Here is a 19,695-nt window from a genome sequence, read left to right as displayed (position 1 = left end):
TCTAATTCATCATTCTCTCCTGTGGGTTCTATCATATTTTATAAGAAGTATCCTTTTTACTATTAGCTATATTACTTTACATTTTTGTTGTAGAAAATTGTTGCACTAGTTGCTTATTAAATCAATGAGGTTAAACTGAAACTTTGAAATAGATGGTTGAAAATAATAGTAGATTTAAGATCAGTTAATCACATTGCTAATTTCAAAATCAGCCTCAACAATGGGATGAAACTCATAGTCACTGTTGACAGAGAACCTATCTATAAGTTCTGTCTATTGAAAAAAAATTGTAATACTCATGAAGGGTCATTAATGACTGTCCTCAAAGCATTGAGCAAATCTGTACTAAACATTGTGTGGAAGTTCAATATGACACCTGGTGCCTTGGCCTTCATGTGGGCAATGTTATCAGGTTGATCCACAAACGAAGGAATGCCCATCATGGGGATCCCATGATAGATGGCCTCATTGATGCCATTGGTTCCACCATGAGTTACAAAGGCTTTGGTTTTTGGATGACCTGGGATTGGGTGAATTTCAGCAAATTGTTTATTATAAGTCTTAGAAATGAAATGAGAGTAGGACAATTTAAGGCTTTGAAAGAGGCAGTGTATTTATACAACAGATTTGTATACATGTCAGACTCCATTAGAGTGACTTTCAGAATTCAAAGGCAGAGGCACTAAGTCAGCTGGAAAGGTAATGAAGCCTCCGTGGAAGACTGGTGCATTTCTTTGGACTAGAAAAATGAATATGAAAGAGTGTGTATTAAACGGGGTGCATGTTAGAATTTATTTGCTTAATGAAATAGTGAAGCTGCTGAGTCTGACAAGTACTTTGTCAAGGCAGCAGGAAGTATGATGGTGGTGGCATAGGAATCAGAGGAAGGAAAGGCTGTCCTTTATCGTGAAATATGTTATCACTTTATGAAAGACTGTGGATGTTTTTTCTATAGAAAATAGAGAGTCACTAGTAATAAAAGAGGAGATGTTATTTTTCAGAGGCCCCTGACATACCCCTACAGTGGGGGAAAGAATTGGTATAAGGAGAGAATTAGGAGACAGAGTGACAGTCCAGAAAGGTGTTGAAAAATGCTCTGTAAGAGGTAATTACACAGGAAGTACTTTGTTCTAGACATAAGGAATGTGACTGTGTATAATAAAATGCCAACAGTTATATAAAATGCCAACTGTTGTATCTTATCCTTTCCCTAGGACTGGGAAATATATATAAGAAAGTTAATTTTTTTATTTTTGAGGCTTTCAATAAGAAAAGAAATATTCAGTATATTTCTTTCCTGGGGAACTATTATTGCCTGGTTGGCTGTTACTCATTTCAGCATTTTTCTTCCAGAGTCTTACCCAGAAGGTTCTTCTGGGGGATCCACTTATATGGCCGAGTATTTGGCCCTGAGGTATCTGTTTTCTAACCATCAAATCTCCATAGAACTATAAGGGTAAAGAAAATACCTTATTTCATGAGTCAAACCTCGAAGTTATAGCATGTTAGAATCTAAATAGATGAAGAGACATCTAGTAAAACCCTTGACATGACAGATAAGGAAACAAGGATAAGAGATGTTACATAAGGAAAACCGATAAAATACTGATGTATAGGAATACTCATATTACATGTACTTATTTTTATATTCAATTAAGTATAAATGCAATCATAATGTTTCATATTTAGAGGTCAGACAAATGAGATTATCAATGACCACTTAAAACATACAAAACATTTTAAGGTAGTCATAATTCTAGTCAAAAAAGGTAGCAAATTACTAATGATATGTCTATTTATTTTAACCATTTATTATACTAGTTCTCATCTTCCAGATTTAATATTATGCTGTTTAATTCTTTTTGATTGGTGGGGGAAGTAGCTTGCTTATATCTACTTGTTCCATAAGCTATTTTATTAGAGTTTTACATCTTTTGATTTACAAAATCAATGCAGTTATTTGTAAGAATGAAATAATTCTGATACTTAACAACTTATTACTAATAAATTTCTGCTTAATAAGTATGTGTAGCTTCTTTTATATTACTAATTATTAATGACCACTTCCAAGAAAAATTTCAAGTGGTAATTTTTAAAATGGATCCAGTGTCAACAAAATAATTAGGTTTGAAGATTCTTTAAATGTAGAAAAGAAGAACCTATTGTCACTTTATAAATAACAGCGTAGCTGTTAAAAAATATCAAATATTGTGATGATACTAACTTTTATTTAACTGACTGCTAATGTTTCAAGGATGTGCTACAGTGCTTTGACAGCATTGATTAATATGGTTTCCTATAGCCAAGCCATTTCCAAGTGCAGTGCCAAAATTAGGTATAGATTTTGGAGTTCCCAGCTATCCTCATAAGCTGGATTCTAATTTATAAGTGGTTAACATGCGAGTATTAAAGTAATTTCAGGTTCTCAGCAAATTAGGGTAAGTAATAAGGAGAAAGCTATCCCAGTGAGAAAACTAAAAAGTAGTTCACAAATACTCAGAGACTCCAAGTATATTCTGTATATGAGAAATAATTTACAATTATATTTTATAGAGAAGGGGCATCTGAAACTTTCCCATGCTAGGCTTGCTTCTGGCTGATTCCTTTTTATATGCCCTTTTCTTCTTCAATCAGGAGGAGTTAATATTCTCATGGGTTAGAAACAGAGTCCTTATTCTGATGGTTTAAAGCACAGAGTCTCCTTAAGGGCTAGACCTACCTCTTCAGACTTTAGCAGGACCAAGTCCACAAGGCCGGTTTTTCTCTTTTTTTTAAATCATTGGGGTTGGATGAATACCTAGACATAATTTGGTGAGCGCTAGGCCATCCTTTCTCTGAACAGCACCCTGAAAAACACACTGAATAAGCCTATTCCAAAATTTATGTAAGAGAGGCCTGGATTACTTAGGAAGCCTAAAACTGCACAGTGCCTTTCAGAATTTTATGATTTCCTGCTTAACGCTACTGTTAAAATTAACTTTTTTCTGAAAACATCAGTGATGTAGACAGAGCCTTCGAAATCCTGTAAGGAAAATGAGCGAATGACAACAAAATTTGGTGATTTCTGTACCTGCCCGTGATACCATTATAATACCAATTTATCTGAGATAAATTGGCTATCATAATACCAAAAAGTAAACACTTTTTACTTTCTTGCAAGAAATTTGTGTAATCAGACCCTTTACAGAGTTAACAGACACATTAAGTAGTTGTCCACTATTAAGGTACTTTCTCTACCTTTTGTGGAATCTGGGCAAGGGCTAATGCAATCACATCGGCTCTTTGGCTCTTTCTTATGTCATGTTATTGACCATCGACCCCAGAGTAAAAACCATACCACAATACCATTTTCTCCAGAGCTCTGGACAAACTCTTCCATTTCCTGTGGGGAAAGATTTGTTCCATCACAAAAGAGCAACAGCGTGGAGAGCACTCTTGAAATGAGTGCTATGAACAACTAAATCATGTATTATCAGGAATTATTAGAGTCGTGGCTTATTTTTTATTGTGGTAAAGTATATATAACATAAAGTTTACCATCTTAACCTTCCTACGTACATAGTTCAGTAGTGTTAAATATATTTACTTTGTTGCGCGTCCAATGTCCAGAACTTTTTCATCTGGCAAAACTGGAACTTTTGCCCATTATACCATAATGCCCCATTTCTCTCTTCACCATTCCCTGGCAACCATCATTCTACTTTCTGTTTCTATGAATCTGACTAGTCTAGATTCCTCATAGAACTGGTATCATACAGTATTTGTCTTTTTGTGATTGGCCCATTTCACTTAGCATAATGTTGTCCTAAGGTTCATTCATATTGTAGCACGTGTTAAGATTTTCTTCTAAGTTTGAGTGTTATTCCACTGTGTGCATATATGACATTTCATTTACTAATTCATTCATCAGTGGACAATTGGGTTCCTTCTACCTTTTGGCTCTTGTGAATAGTGATGCTATGAAGATGGGTGTGCTAGGGGCACCTGGGTGGCTCAGTCGTTAAGCGTCTGCCTTTGGCTCAGGGCATGATTCCAGAGTCCTGGGATCGAGCCCTGCATCGGGCATCGGGCTCCTCTGCTGGGAGCCTGCTTCTTCCTCCCCCACTCCACCTGCTTCTGTTCCCTCTCTCGCTGGCTATCTCTCTCTCTGTCGAATAAATAAATAAAATCTTAAAAAAAAAGATGGGTGTCCTAATTGCATTTCTTTTTGAACATATACCTGTAAGTGTTTTTACTAGATCAAATAGTAATTCTATTTTTAATTTTTTGAGGAGCCTGCATTCCCTTTTCATCAGTGGATATTTATAATAGACCTAATCCCTTATTTCCTTTAGGAGTATACAATTGATATGAGATTGATTTCCTTTATCATGTATATTTGTGCAGATGTGTGTGTTATAGTTATAATGTTATTAATGACTAACATAGATTCTTGTAAGAGGCCGCACAGCAGGACATTAACTCACCTTTAATTTTTTATGATTGTAGTTCTATTAAACCACTTGTGTTTATTCCAAGTAGATTTTCTAGAGAATTGCTTTTGTTTCATCATTAGTATTTTATTTATTTGACTATGAGCATTAAAAAAAATCATATTGTGATTGGGATGACTTTATATAATTTTTCTCTCAGCTTAATAATTTATACCTAACCTTAACCTTTGTCAGAATTTCCCAGGCTCTCCTCTTAAAACACTCTCTGAAGATTGGAAATTAAGACGTGCTGTCATTCATGAGTCCAGTATTACTTTTGGAATTTCCATAAAATAGCTCTAAGATTCCTATTTATAATCCAGAAATTTATAGTAACTTACTTCAGTGACAATATTTTTGTCTTCTTTATGTATAACACCTTTTGTCCTGAAATCATACTGTAAAATTGGTGTCTCATTGGAATGTGCTTTGTGTAACTGGCAGTGAGGGGCGGGGCCCTGGTCATCACCACAGTGAGGGCCCCAGGTGGCCCTTGCACCACAGTGGGAGAGCTACAGCAGGGCTCTCTCCAGGAGGGCTGTGGTCACCCTCCTGAGTAGCTCAGTTCAGACTAGATAAAGCTTCTGGTGAAGATGTGTTTACCTGGAATTGTTTCATAATTATTCTGACTTGTAGTCCCAGATCCTTGCCAATTTAGGAATATTTATTACTTTCTATACTAGAATAATTCCGCATTGCTCAATGTACTATTCTACCAAAAAAAGAAAGAAAGAAAGTGAGAAAGAGAGAGAGAGAAAGAAAAGAAAGAAATATATAGGAGCTAAAATTTCCTAGATATCTCGTCAACACTACACTTATCTTTTTTTTTTTTTTCCCTTCTGGTCTTTCTGTTTTAAATTCATTATTTGTTATTTTCTTTCTGGAAAATAATGATTAATCCTTCCAGTATGAAGAGTATAATTTCTCATTATATTTATTGTTGTATAGCTTCTCTTAAAAGCTTTTTAAAAATATATATAGAATAAAGAAAAAAGTTTTCAAACTTTGACCTTGCAAACTATACATTATCCTGAGAATTCTTCAAACCATAATTCCAGGGATGCCTGAGTGGCTCAGCTGGTTAAGCGGCTGCCTTCAGCTCAGGTCATGATCCCAGAGTCCTGGGATCGAGTCCCATATCGGGCTCCTTGCTCAGCTGGAAGCCTGCTTCTCTCTCTCCCTCTGCCGCTCTCTCAAATAAATAAAATCTTAAAAAAAAAAAAAAAGTATAATTCCACCCTGGGGCGCCTGGGTGGCTCAATCAGTTAAGTGTCCCCGTCTTGATTTCGGCTCAGGTCATGATCTCAGGATCCTGAGGTCAACCCCCACATCAGATTCTGCCCTCAGTGGGAAGTCTGCTTGGGATTCTCTCTCACCCTCTCCCTCTACCCCTCCCCCCTTCCTCCCCCCATGCACACACACTCTCTCTCTCAAATAAATAAAAAAATCTTTTTCAAAAAAAGTATAATTCCACCCTGATGATATTAGTTTCACATGAAAGTACACCTACTAACTTTGGGCATCCTAGTAATCTCTGGGAGTCAGTAACCTATAGTAACATTTATAGTTACCTATGCTCAATGTTTTGTTTCATTAGCTCTCTGCTGATAGCCTTCTTCAACCATACTGTAGAAGATGGTTCCCTATAGTTTCCTATAATCTTCCTTTAGGTTCATCACTGACTTGGACTAGTTGTTCTCATTCTATGACATCCTCATAAAAATAACACAGGCTTATTGAAAGAATATTTGAAAAATATGAAAAAGAATAAAAAAGGAAGTAAGATTAACCAGGTATATCCTTGATGTGAAAAATACATGCATTTTTCACAGTTTGATTATTTTTCTCTGTATAGTTTTATAGATGCATATTATGAAGTCAAAATGTATAAACCTTTTTAGAGAGAGAGTGCGTGCATGTGAGTGAGGGGGAGAGGTGGCGGGAGACGGAGCCCAGTGTGGGGGTCCCTCTCATGACCCTGAGATCATGACCTGAGCCAAAATCAAGAGGCAGTCGCTTAAGTAACTGAGCCACCCAGGCACCCCGAAATGTATAAACATTTTTAAAGAATCTTGTTGCAATTTTGCCAAATGCCTTATTTCTTAAAAGGAAAATACAGAAATATTCTGGGATCTTCATAATTAATGGAAAGCAAATAGTTTGTAAGAACAATTTATTTTGTATAATAAAGAGTATGGACAGGCTTTGTGATCACTAACTTGGATTCAAGTCTTGTTTTGCAACTTAATTACAGCAGCTACTGTTAGTAATTATTATGATTCTACATCTGTTCATCCTTCTCCTTGTCCTCTTCCTCCTCCTCTTTATCCACTCCTACTGACATTGTCACCTTCTCTTAGTGTGATGGAGGACATCTCTCAAGAATATGTTTAGATTGAATAGAACTTTCACTAATCTTACTTCAGCCTTTACCCTTGTGAAAGTTTCCACAGGTAGCCTAAATAATTTGTAATCAAGAGAAATTGCATTAACCCTTGAATAAGATCTCAGTTTTATGTTGCTGCTAATCAAATGATAGACAAAAAGGATCCCTGAATACTTTAATAGTTCAGTAAAGGATGCTTGTTGTCAATGTCTTAAAGATATACTATCAGTTTAAAACATATAGATTCTCTCATAAGGAATATCATTCTATATACTAACAGTGTTACTTTGTAATTTTAAACTATGGGTAGTTTTCAGATAGAAGTGGTTGAAATTTAATAAGTGTGCAGAATTTATGGTCCTTATTATACATGCAATGTCCATTTTCTCTTTGATTATTTTGACATTATGATGTTGAGAATTGTGTTCCCTATGGAATCTTTACTGAGATTCATACAGGCTTGGTATATGGCAGAGAACTCTTGCTCCAATAAACAAATCCATTTTATGCTCTAAATGTTGAGCTCTGGTATCACAAATGAGGAATTATTTAAATGCTGTAAAGAAGGCAAGTAATTTTGGGTTTGGCTGCCAGTATTGTTGGGGCACACATAATAATATTGTAGAGGAATTGTCTTCTCCTTAAGCTAGAATACTGGTGAAGAGCCTTAACTCTTACCAAAAAAATGTGAGCATTTCAGCTTCCTCATCTGGTTGTCAAACTACACATTTACTCTCAAGTACCATACAGAATATTTGTTCTCTACAACTTTGCTAGAAAATACAATCTTTATTTTTTGGAAACCAGTTCTTATTCAATGAAGAATCATATCAAATTGGGCTGACACATTTTAGATTTTTAATAATATTCATAATAGTAACAAAATCATGACAATAGTTAATATTACCTTTGTATCACTATGTGCCAGAGACATTCTAAGAATTTTATAGATATTAAGTAATTTTTTCACTGAAAAGAAATATGAGGCCGATATGTAAAGAGTAAGCGTAGCCATATCTTTAATGTCTGGTTTTTCCATCATATTGCCTGAACTCTTGCAAAAACCTTCTAAATGGTTCTCTTTCTCATTCTTGCCCCTCTGCAATCCAATCCAGTGACGGCATCTTGAATGCTTTTTGAAAAAGGAAATCTGATCATATCTTTCCCTTATCACACACCCTTTTCTCCTTTTCATTAGCTCTCTAATGCCCTTAGAAGATGCTTCAAAATCCTTATAATTATTTTTCTCTAACATACTAGTCCAGCACTACCTGCCTCTTTATTCAGCCTCTTTCTACTAGACAAAACTAGATAAAACTTCTCGGAACCATCATTATTACTTTACCCGATTTACTTTTCTCGGGAACAGCCATTATTACTTTACCTGATTTCCTCTCTCCCCATCCCTTCCTCTTATAACTGCACATCCTTCAGGTCTCACTTATTAGTGATATGAGATACTTTCTAGGATTCCTGCTAGATGTTCTTTAGTATTGTGGTCTTTCCTTATTATAATACTTTTCACATAATTTTTATCACATGCTTATATTCTGTCTTTCCAAGTAGAATGTCAGGTGTGTGTGGGTGGAAATTGTGTCTACACTGTTCTGTGAATATCCAGCACTTACCTCTAAACTATGCTAGTCACTTTAAGAATATTCTTTGAATGAATGACTGATACTTTCTTACGTGTTGAATAATGAAGACCTTAACTGACCCTATTCCCAAAGTCTCCAGGTATATGTTATTTTGCAATGATAATGAAATTCACATTATTGTAATGGTATTGAAATATTTATATTTTAATTAGCAGCTCATTTTACCCAGCTTCCCGTATCTTTCTCACTGTAATCAGACATTCTAAATAAGGAATACAGAATCATTTCTACTGAAAACGAAGAGTAAACAAAGCAAAACAAATGGAAATAGGTTACTGTAGGCAGGGGTTTGGCAGGTTTGCCATTGAGTCCTCCAACAAATTGAAAATGTGGTAGGAGTGTGTGAGGAAATTCAAAATCCCAGTAGGTTCAAATGAGCCATATTTCAACTTTCCTCATTAACTCAGATAATGTAATAGGTCTTCTTGAAGGGAAAAAAGCAAGCAAAACATAGAGGAAACAGGATATTATAATGTGAATATACCAGGTAATTTTCTGAAAGGAGCTTGAAATAATTTAGCCAAAGGTGTTTAAAAGTGTCTGTGGTTTACAAATAAAAATATGTAAGTATATATATCGTTTATAAATATATATACAAAAGAAAAAGTGCAGTAGACTTTAGTTTCTAATGTCACATCCATACATTCAGAATCATGAACAATTATTCAGCCTAAGCCACTAGATTATTTAAGATGCATTTGTTTACTGTGTGCAGCTGCAAAAGTAGCTAATGCAAATGTAAAAATTGATCTCAACTCCTCAATAATTAACCCTACCACACTCATGGAAGCACTTTTTTCCTAGAGTACTCTAGGCTAGTTTCTATAATTTAGCAAGACATTTGATCCTAGCTTTTCCAAAAACATTGTGAGGTTTTTGAGAGTATGCTTCCTACTATATTTTGTTCATGTAAAGAGCTTAATAATACTTCTGCATTAGATAAAAATACTTGCAAAAATAGCTGGCAAATGTCATAAAGTATGGAAATAGATATGTTCACCCTTAATTTTGGCTCATTTTTCTTTAATGAAAAGACATAATTTTGAAAAAATATAGACTAATAACGTGTGTGTCCATATTTCAACAAGATTTGTAAGTACTTAGTTAAGGAACATGCAATCATTAAAAACTTCAAATTGTAGGTTTCTGAGTCTGGGGTAGAGCCTCTGTACCTTTCAATTGTGAAGGAGTCCTTCATATAATATGGCAAAACAGTCTAATCTAAACAAGGAGGAAACAATTTCCCTCAATGCTCCATAGACAGTTGTGCTAGAAATATGTAAATCCTAAGTGTACGTCTGCTTCGATACAGGTCATGAAATTTCTAATGCCTTCTATTAAAGATGGAAAAAAAAGTATAGTAAAATTTATATGTAGAATGACTAAAGAGCACAGAGAATTTTTAGGGTACTGAAACTACTCTGTACAATACTATAGTGGTGAATACATAACATTACAAATTTGTCCAGACTTATCAAATGTATAACCCCAAGAAGGAACCTTAACATGAACTATGGACTTTAGAGGATAATGATCTGTCAGTATAGTTTCATCAGTTGTAATACATGTCCTCCTCTGCTGGGGGATGTTGATAATACAGGAGGCAATGCATGCGAGGGGACAGGGTGTATAACGTGAATCTCTACTTAATATTGCTGTGGACCTAAAACTCCTTCTTAAAATAAAGCCTGTTACAAACAAACAAACAAGAATGAATATGTGATTGCTTAAAGAACTCCTCAGTGCTTCAATTCGTGGTTTATAACTTCTTGGAATGTTCCGTATTAGCAATGGGCCACAGGATTTTAAGTGACCTTATAATTTAAGCATTCCATATATTTGTGAGATTAAGAGATCATTCTATATTTTCATCTCATCATTTCACTTGTAAAAGACAATTTCCTTTAACTTTATACAAAGTCACCTTCCTAGGCACTTAGAATTAAGACTTCATGCTACCAATTAAAAACATGACTTACCTAGTACTTTGCTGTAAAACCGATTACAGCTCTTCTCATTAAATGTTTGGAACTTCTCATTAAAAGTCAAAATAAAGCACATATATCATATTTTTTACTCTCTCCATGCATGTCATTTGATCACTTAATTCTGACATAGTAACACATACATAGGATGGAGGGAAAGGAAGTCCTCCACTATCCTATTCAAATGCATAGCCAGGAGAGAAGTGAAGACTGTGCACTTAAAGGTATTTTAAGTAGCTCCGCCAACAGCTCACCACAGGGTCCAATAGTATCTGCAAGAATGACATCAAACCTTGATTCTTGTAGTTATGAGTTTCTTATTTAAACTCTGCATCTTTACAGAGTTTATTTGTCAAGACGAGAACATTTCCAAATGGCTTCTTGTATTAGTGAAAAACTGTGTCCAAAATGTATATTTTGGTCGATCATATATCCATTTATGGACCAGTTGCATTATAGAAACTTCAGTATCATTTTTAGTTAAAGATGTAAGGTTTATCTCAAATTTAATAGCAGATTATTTGTTGGGATCAATAAGAATGGAAACTGAAGATGTCAGAACAGTCACTTCATGACCTCTCTGGACAAGTTCATCCAGGATTATCTTTGTATTGATCCAGTGGCTGTATTCTGTGGGCCACACCAGCACCTTTCCACAACTCCCAGAGCTGAAGTAACAACTCAGCTGTAGCAGCAGCAGAACTGAAATCCTTTCTATAGACATTATGCTTCTTTTCAAATTCCTCTTCCCTGCTGTTACTACTTGTATTTATATCCAAGGAGAAATCAATCAGGAAGTTAAAATATAATTCCTATATCTCGAAGTAAATACATTATATAGAAAGTGTTTTTATGGCAAGTGGAGAACTTAAGATGTAAAAGGTAGATGTAAAAGGTTGTGTGGACATGTTTTCCTTTCTCTTCCATTTATATCTAGAAGTAGAATTGTTGGGACATATGATAACTATATGTTTGATCTAAGAAGTGACTGGAGCAATGTGAAACAATTCCCACCAGTAACCTATAGCGGTTTCAATTTTCTATATCTTGCCACCACTTATTATTTGTCTGTTTGATTATAGTCATGTCTGTGGGGTTGAAGTCATATCTTATTGTGGTTTTTGGTTACCTTTTCCTGATGCCTAATAATGTTAAACAACTTTGCATATGCTTGTTGACAACTTGTATATCTTTCTTGGAAAAAAGCCTATTTCGAAACTTTGTTGATTTTATTTTTAGAGTTTTTTCTATTTTTGATTTTTTATTTGATTAATGTTATTTGCAAATTAAAGTTGTACAGTGTGTTACTTTGATAATTTATATGTTTTAATATGACTGCCATTAAAGCATTATTTATGACATTACATCATTATAGTATAGATTTATTGACTATATTCATTATATTCTACATTAGCTCTCTATGGCTCATTTACTATTCATTACAAGTTTGAGCCCTTAAACACCATCAGTCTTATGCCTCCACCTCCCCTCTCTCAGGAATGACCACATTGCTCTTTTTGTAAACAGCTGATTTTATAAACTGCCACTTTACTGAAATCATTACTTAATTCCAAAAGTTTTTTCATGACTTCTTGGGATTTTCTATTTTTAAGATCATATTATCAGCAAATAGTGATAATTTTGCTTCTTCCTTCTCAATTTGGATGCCTTTTATTTCTTTGGCTTGCTTAATTGCTCTAGAGAGAACTTCTAGTACTGTATTGAATAAGAGTAGTTAGAATGGGCAACCTTGTCTTATACTTGATCTCAGAGGAAACCTTTTCAATTTCTCTCCATTGATTATAATGTTAGTGGATTTATCACATATGGCTTTTATTATGTTGAGGTACATTCCTTCTATACTCAATCTGCTAAGTGTTTTTATCAAAAAATGTTATTTTGTCAAATGCTTTTTCTCTATCTATTGAGATAATCAAGCATGTGATTTTTATCTTTTGTTTGTGATGTGATGAATTGCATTTATTGATTTATGTATGTTGAACTATCCTTACATCCAGGGATAAATCCCCCACTGATCATGGTGTATAATCCTTTTAATGTGTTCTTGAATTCAGATTGCTGATACTTTGTTGTGAATTTCTGCATCTACATTCATCAGAGATATTGGTCTATTCTTTTCTTATCTGGTTTTGGTAATGTTGGCTTCATAGAAAGAGTGAAAATGTTTCCTCTTCTTTGATATTTTGCAAGAGTTTGAAAAGGATTGGTAGTCACTTTTTAAATGTTTGCTAGAATTCATCTGTCTGGATCCGGAGTTTCTGTGTTAAAAGCTTTTTGATCACTGACTTAATGTTTTGATTCATTATTGGTCTCTTTTGTTAACTTTTAAAATTGGATTTTCTTGTTACTGAATTGTATGTTTTTTCATATAGTCTGATATAAATCCCTAATGAGATATATAATTTGCAAATATATACCCAATTCTGTGGATTTTCTTTTCACTTTCTTGGTGGTGCCCTTTATAGAATAGAAGTTTTAAATTTTGATGACATCCAATTTCTCTATTTTTAATTTGGTTGCTTGTGCTTTTGGTGCCATATCTAAGAAACATTGTCAAACCCAAGATCACAGTTTTAACACTATGTTTTTTTTCCTTAAGAGTTGTATAATTCTAGTCTTACATCTATATATTTGATGCATTTTGAGTAATTTTGCATATGGTTTAATGTAGGATGTCCAACTTCATTCTTTTGCATGTGGATAATCAGTTTTTCCAGAAGAATTTATTTAAGAGTATTCATCCCCTTGTCAAAAATCAGTTAGTCATCACTGTGTGAGAATATTTCTGGTTCTAAAATCTATTCTATTGATCCATATGCTTATCTGTATGCCCATGTCACATTCTTTTGATTACGGTAATGTATAGTTTTTTTTTCTTCCAAGTTTTTATTTAAATTCCAGTTAGTTACCATAAAGTGTAATATTAGTTTCACATGTAGGATTTAGTGATTCATCACTTGCATACAACACCCAGTACAGTGTAGTTATTTTTTAAATCAGTGTAATTCTTCCAATTTTATTCAAAATTATTTAAAGATTGTTTGACTATTTTTAGATCCTTTGAATATGAGTATGAATATGAATATATGAATTTTAAGACTAGCTTGTCAATTCATGTAGGAGTCAGCTGGGATTTTGATAGAGATTGTATCGAACTATATATATATCAATCTGTGTAGAATTGCTATTATAAAAATGTTTAAATCCATGGATATGAGAGGCCTTCCTTCTATTTAGAAATTTTAAAGTATCTTCCTGCCATGTTTTATAGTTTCCATAGTATACATTTTGCACTATCTTGTTAAATTTATGAAGTATTTTGTTCTTTTGATGGTATCGTAGTGGGACTCTTAGTTTCATTTTGGATTATTTGTTGCAGTTTTTTTTTTTTTTAAGATTTTATTTATTTATTCGACAGAGATAGAGACAGCCAGCGAGAGAGGGAACAAGCAGGGGAGTGGGAGAGGAAGAAGCAGGCTCATAGCAGAGGAGCCTGATGTGGGGCTCGAATCCCATAACGCCGGGATCACGCCCTGAGCCGAAGGCAGACGCTTAACCGCTGTGCCACCCAGGCGCCCCTATTTGTTGCAGTTTTGTATTGTATATTTTCCAATGAATTCCCAGAGTTTTTCTCCATATAAGATCATGTCATCTGCCCAATTAAATAGTGATATATCTTCCTTTCCAATGTGAATTTCTTTATGTTCTTGCCTAGTTGTTTTGGTTTGAACCTTCAGTACAATGCTGAAGACAAGTGGTGAGAATGGATGCCCTAATCTCATTCCTTATCTTAGAAAGAACGCATTTAGTCTTAACCATAAAGTATGATGTCAGCTGTGGGTTTTTTGTAGATGCCTCTTATCCACTGAGGAAATTCCCTTCTATTACTAGTTTACTGAGTATTTTTATCATGAGGGTATTAAATTTTGTAATAATTTTCTGCATTTATTGAGATAACCATGCAGTTTTTGTTTTCATTCTGTTGGTATGGGGTATAATAATCATTGATTTTTCAGCTGTTAAAGCAACTTTTGCATTCCTGGGATAAGTCCCAGTTTTTCTTGGTGTATCATTCCTTTTGTATATCCCTGGAATTGGCTAACTAGTATTTTGTTGAGGACTTTTGAATTTATATTCATTAAAAGATATTGTCTTTAGTTTTTTCTTGTGATGTCTTTATGTATTGGTAATATCAGGGCCTTATTGAATAGATTGGCAAATGTTTCCTCCTTTTCTATTATTGGGAGGATATTTTTGAAGAACTGATATTAATTCTTTAAATTCTTAGAATTATCAGTGCAGTCATTTGGGCATGCACTTTACTTTCTAGGTAGTTTTTTGATTGCCAATTTAATCTTTTTTTGTTATAGGCCATTCAGATTTTCTTTTTCATCTTGAGACTGTTTAATAGTTCATCTTCTCAGGGGCACCTGGGTGGCTCAGTTGGTTAAGCATCTGCCTTTGGCACAGGTCATGATTCCAGGGTCCTGGGATCAAGCCCCGCATCCAGCTCCCTGCTCAGCAGAGAGCCTGCTTCTCCCTCTCCCTCTTGCCTGCCACTCCCCCTGCTTGTGCTCTCTCTCTTTCTCTCTCTGTCAAATAAATAAATAAAATTAAAAAAAATAGTTCATCTTCTCTGTACCTACTAACATTGGAGTTTCTGTTGCAATGTGTTGAGTGGGTGATGAAAGAGTGGGTCATATTTCAAATGCTATAGGTCCTTGTTGATCTTTTTTTCTAAGTTTTTTATTTAAATTTCAGTTAGTTAACAGTGTAATATTAGTTTCAGGTGTAGACTTTAGTGATTCAACACTTCCATACAAAACCTGGTGCTCATCACATCAAGAGCCCTCCTTAATACCCTTCACCCATTTAACCCATTCCCTGCCCACCTCCCCTCTGGAACCATCAGTTTGTTCTCTGTAGTTAAGAGTCTGTTCTTGTGGGGGGGGGGGTGCCTGGGTGACTCAGGGGTTTAAGCATCCAGCTCTTGATTTCAGCTCAGGTCATGATCTCAGGCTCTTGAGATCAACCCCTGCGTTGGGCTCTGTGCTAGGCATGGAGCCTGCTTAAGATTCTCTCCCCCCCCAGCCTCCCCCCAACTCCTCTCTCTCTCAAAAAATAATAGTCTATTTCCTGGTTTTCTTCTCCTTTTTTCCATTCTTTCTGTCTTTAACCATGTCTTAGCAAATAGTATAAATGTTTCTTTATTTGCTGTATGTTCTTACAATTCCCAGAGACTTAATTTTTTATGGTAAAATCCATTTAAAAAATTTTTAAATTCCAGTGTAATTAACATACAGTGTTATATTAGTTTCAGGTGTACAATATAGTGATTCAACAATTCTTTTTCTTTTCTTTTTCTAGTTTTTATTTACATTCCAGTTAACATGCATTGTGATATTAGTTTCGGATGTACAGTTTAGTGATTAATGACTTACATACAACACCCAGTGCTCATCACAAGTACTCCCTTAATACCCATCACCTATTTACCCATTTCCCTGCCCCCCTCTCCTCCAGCAACCCTCAGTTTGTTTTCTGTAGTTAAGAGTCTGTTTTCTGGTTTGCCCCTCTCTTTTTTTTCTCCCTATGTTAATCTGTTTTGTGTCTTAAATTCCACATGTGAGTGAGATCATATAGTATTTGTCTTTCTCTGACATATTTCGCTTAGCATGATACTCTCTAGCTCCATCCATGTAGTTGTAAATGGCAAGATTTCATTCTTTTTTATGGCTGAGTAATATTACATTGTATACATATACCGTCTCTTCTTTATCCATTCATCAATCAATGAACATTTAGACTCTTTCCATAATTTGGTTCTTGCTGATAATGCTGCTATAAACATAGGGGTGCATGTGTCCCTTCAAATCCATATTTTTGTGTCCTTTGGGTAAATACCTAGTAGTGCAATTGTTGGATCATAGGGTAGTTCTATTTTTTAACTTTTTGAGAAACCTCAGTACTGTTTCCCAGAGAGGCTGTACCAGTTTACATTCCCATCAACAGTGCAAGAGGGTTCCCCTTTCTTCACATCCTTGCCAGCACCTGTTATTTCCCATGTTGTTAATTTTAGCCATTCTGACAGTTGTGAGGTGGTATCTCATTGTAGTTTTGATTCACATTTCCCTGATGATGAGTGATGTTGAGCATCTTTTCATGTGTCTATTAGCCATCTGTATGTCTTTTCTGGAAAAATGTCTATGTCTTCTGCCCACTTTTTAACTGGATTATTATTATTATTATTATTATTATCATTATTGGTGTTGAGTTGTGTAAGTTATTCATACATTCTTCAATTCTTCAGTTTCTTTTATGAGTGTTATATAGTTTTCAGAGTACAGATCTTTTACTTCTTTGATTAGATTTATTCTTAGGTATGTTATGGTTTTTGGTGCAATTGTAAATGGGATCGATTCCTTGATTTCTCTTTCTGCTGCTTCATTATTGGCATATAGAAATGCAACAGATTTCTGTACTTTGATTTAATATCCTGTAACTTTGCTGAATTCATGTATCAGTTCTAGCAAATTTTTGGTGGAGTCTTTTGGGTTTTCTACATAGAGTATCAAGGCATTGGCAAAGAGTGAAATTTTATTTTTTCCTTGCCAATTTGGATGCCTTTTATTTCTTTTTATTTTCTGATTGATGAGGCTAGGACTTCTAGTACTATGTTGAACAACAGGGGTGAGAGTGGGCATTCGTGTCATGTTCCTGACCTTAGGGGAAAAGTTCTCAATTTTTCCCCATTGAGGATATTAACTGTGGGTCTTTTGTATATGACTTTTATGATGTTGAGTTATGTTCCATCTATATCTACTTTGTTGAAGGTTTTAATTAAGAATGGATGCTGTATTCTGTCAAATGCTTTTTTTGTATCTATTGAGAGGATCATGTGTGGTGTATCACATTGATTGATTTGCAAATATTGTACCACCCCTGCAGTCCAGGAATAAATCCCACTTGATCATGGTGAATAAATCTGTTAATGTGCTATTGGATTTAATTTGCTAGTCTCTTGTTGAGAATTTTTATATCCATGTTCATCAGGGATATTGGCCTGCAATTCTCCTTTTTAGTGGGGTCTTTGGTTTTGGAATCAAGGTAATGCTTGCCTTGTAAAATGAGTTTTCAAGTTTTCCTTACATTTCTATATTTCGGAACAGTTTGAGAAGAATAGGTATTAACTCTTCTTTAAATGTCTGATAGAATTCCACTGGGAAGAGAGAGAGTTGGGAAAGTTTTGATTACTGATTCAATTTCTTTACTGGTTACAGGTCTGTTCAAATTTTCTACTTCCTTTTTCAGTTTTGGTAGTTTGCATGTTTCTAGGAATTTATCCATTTCTTCCAGATCGCCCAATGTGTTGGCATATAATTTTTCATAATGTTCTCTTATGATTGGTTGTATTTCTGTGGTGTTGGTTGTATCCCTCCTCTTAACAGTAATGCTATATTAAGAAGAGGTATATACTGTCCAGAGCCTGGCGCTTTAGGGAGCGTTTCTGGTGTATGCTGTGTGCATTCTAAGCTACAGTTATTTTCAAAATGTAACATTTGTAACTTCCCATTTTTAAAAGCTATTTAATTTTAATATTGTCACAAATGTTTAATTTTTTAAAAATGTAGAAATATCATTCCAGAGGTCTTTCATTGCGTAACGACATGCCCCCATATGTAGGGTCCTACAACATCAATAATCTTTTTATTATTATCTCTCATAGTTCTGGGTGTCAGCTGGTCTCAGATAGCAGGTTCTTTGGGTTGGTTCTTGGGTTTTTCAGGGGGTTACAGTCATATAGTGGCTGAGGTGTAATCATTTGAAGGATGTTTATTCACACATCTAGTGATAATTTGGAAATACTCAAATTGCTGTGGAGTTGGAACAACTGGGATTCTAAGGAACCTCTTTGTAATGTCTCCACCACTTGGAATGTGGCACAGGGTTCTAAAGTGAGTGGTCAGAGAGAGAGGGAGGGAAAGAAGGTGAATGAGAAAGAGAGAGACAAAGAATGTATTGCCTTTTCTATTAGAGCCTTGAAAGTTAAGCTGCATCGCTACTGCTGCATTCTTTGTGCTGAGACCATGTAAGGCCTGACAAAGTTCAAGAAGAGTCATGACGAGAGGATTGTCATAGTTTTTATAGTCATGTTTCAAAATCACCATAAATATAATTTTTTTGAAGCCAGCCAGCAGAGGTCACTAAGCTACTGTAAAATTCATGAAATATTGACATTAAAAACAGAGTAAAATAGTTAAGAATTGTGAGTTTAGATCTTCACAACTATTGAAATTTTTAACAAACATTCTAATATATTTATTACTAGATATTTTAGATGAAAGATTTCTTAAACATGAAAAAAAGGCCCAAACTTGTAACAATAGATGGTATATAAGATTTTGGTCATTCAGGTATTCTGAATGACATTAACCTAAATGACATTACTCAACTGATAGTTCAATATCAAAATCTTGGAACTTGTTATCTTGAACCAATATGTTTATTTCCTTAACAGATTTTTTGTTCAGTATATTTAATACATAAAAACCATGTTGTGAAATGTCAAAAAATGAGGACATATATAAATGTCTAAATTACCGTCATTTGACATTCTGTGTATTCTTTCAGAATGTTTCCTTTGTGTTTATACAAATTTATATGTATTTTATTTTATTGACAAAAGAGAGTACCATGCTTATGTTTTTTCCTGGAACTTGTTGATTTAGCAATGTGATGTGGGGAACATGCAACAATATTGCCTGTAACCAAATCTTCTCTACAATTCCTGTACACATGATGCCTTTCATTGGAGGTGTGTTTCCTGATAGATATTTAGGTACTTCAGGGAACATACTGTACATAAATATGTNAGGTACTTCAGGGAACATACTGTACGTAAATATGTGCGTGTGTATTTCTACATGACTGATTCCTCGATGTAGAATTGCAAGGTTAAACAGTATGTTTACGTTTTATTTGAAAGCATCGTTCTGCATTATACTTCATAGAAATTGTTTTCTCAGATTCTTTTTTCCTTTTTTAGCAGAAGGCAGTTTCTTTAATTTGATAGAGTATTCATTTGTAGTAAGGCAATAACATGCAATATTGTGAAACAGTCAAATATATCACTGAGATTGGGAAGCAGAAAAGAATGATCACTATTTCACTTC

At 34.6% G+C, this 19,695-nt stretch overlaps 1 protein-coding gene and 1 pseudogene across 1 annotated transcript in view; both read right to left on the bottom strand.

Moving 5' to 3' along the window:
• Window positions 1-19,695, bottom strand: part of UGT2A1 (UDP glucuronosyltransferase family 2 member A1 complex locus) — a 162,509-nt gene that overhangs the window by 3,221 nt on the left and 139,593 nt on the right. Inside the window, 2 exon segments of the mRNA XM_034671732.1 lie at window positions 301-520; window positions 1,362-1,448. Of these exon segments, the coding sequence (XP_034527623.1) occupies window positions 301-520; window positions 1,362-1,448 (307 nt within the window).
• Window positions 3,220-11,225, bottom strand: LOC117795050 (annotated as a pseudogene).

The sequence above is a fragment of the Ailuropoda melanoleuca genome, chromosome 11 (assembly GCF_002007445.2).
Source record: "Ailuropoda melanoleuca isolate Jingjing chromosome 11, ASM200744v2, whole genome shotgun sequence".
NCBI classification, from domain to species: Eukaryota; Metazoa; Chordata; class Mammalia; order Carnivora; family Ursidae; genus Ailuropoda; species Ailuropoda melanoleuca.
Note: the sequence above shows the minus strand (reverse complement) of the source record. Positions and strands in the feature narration are given on the sequence as shown.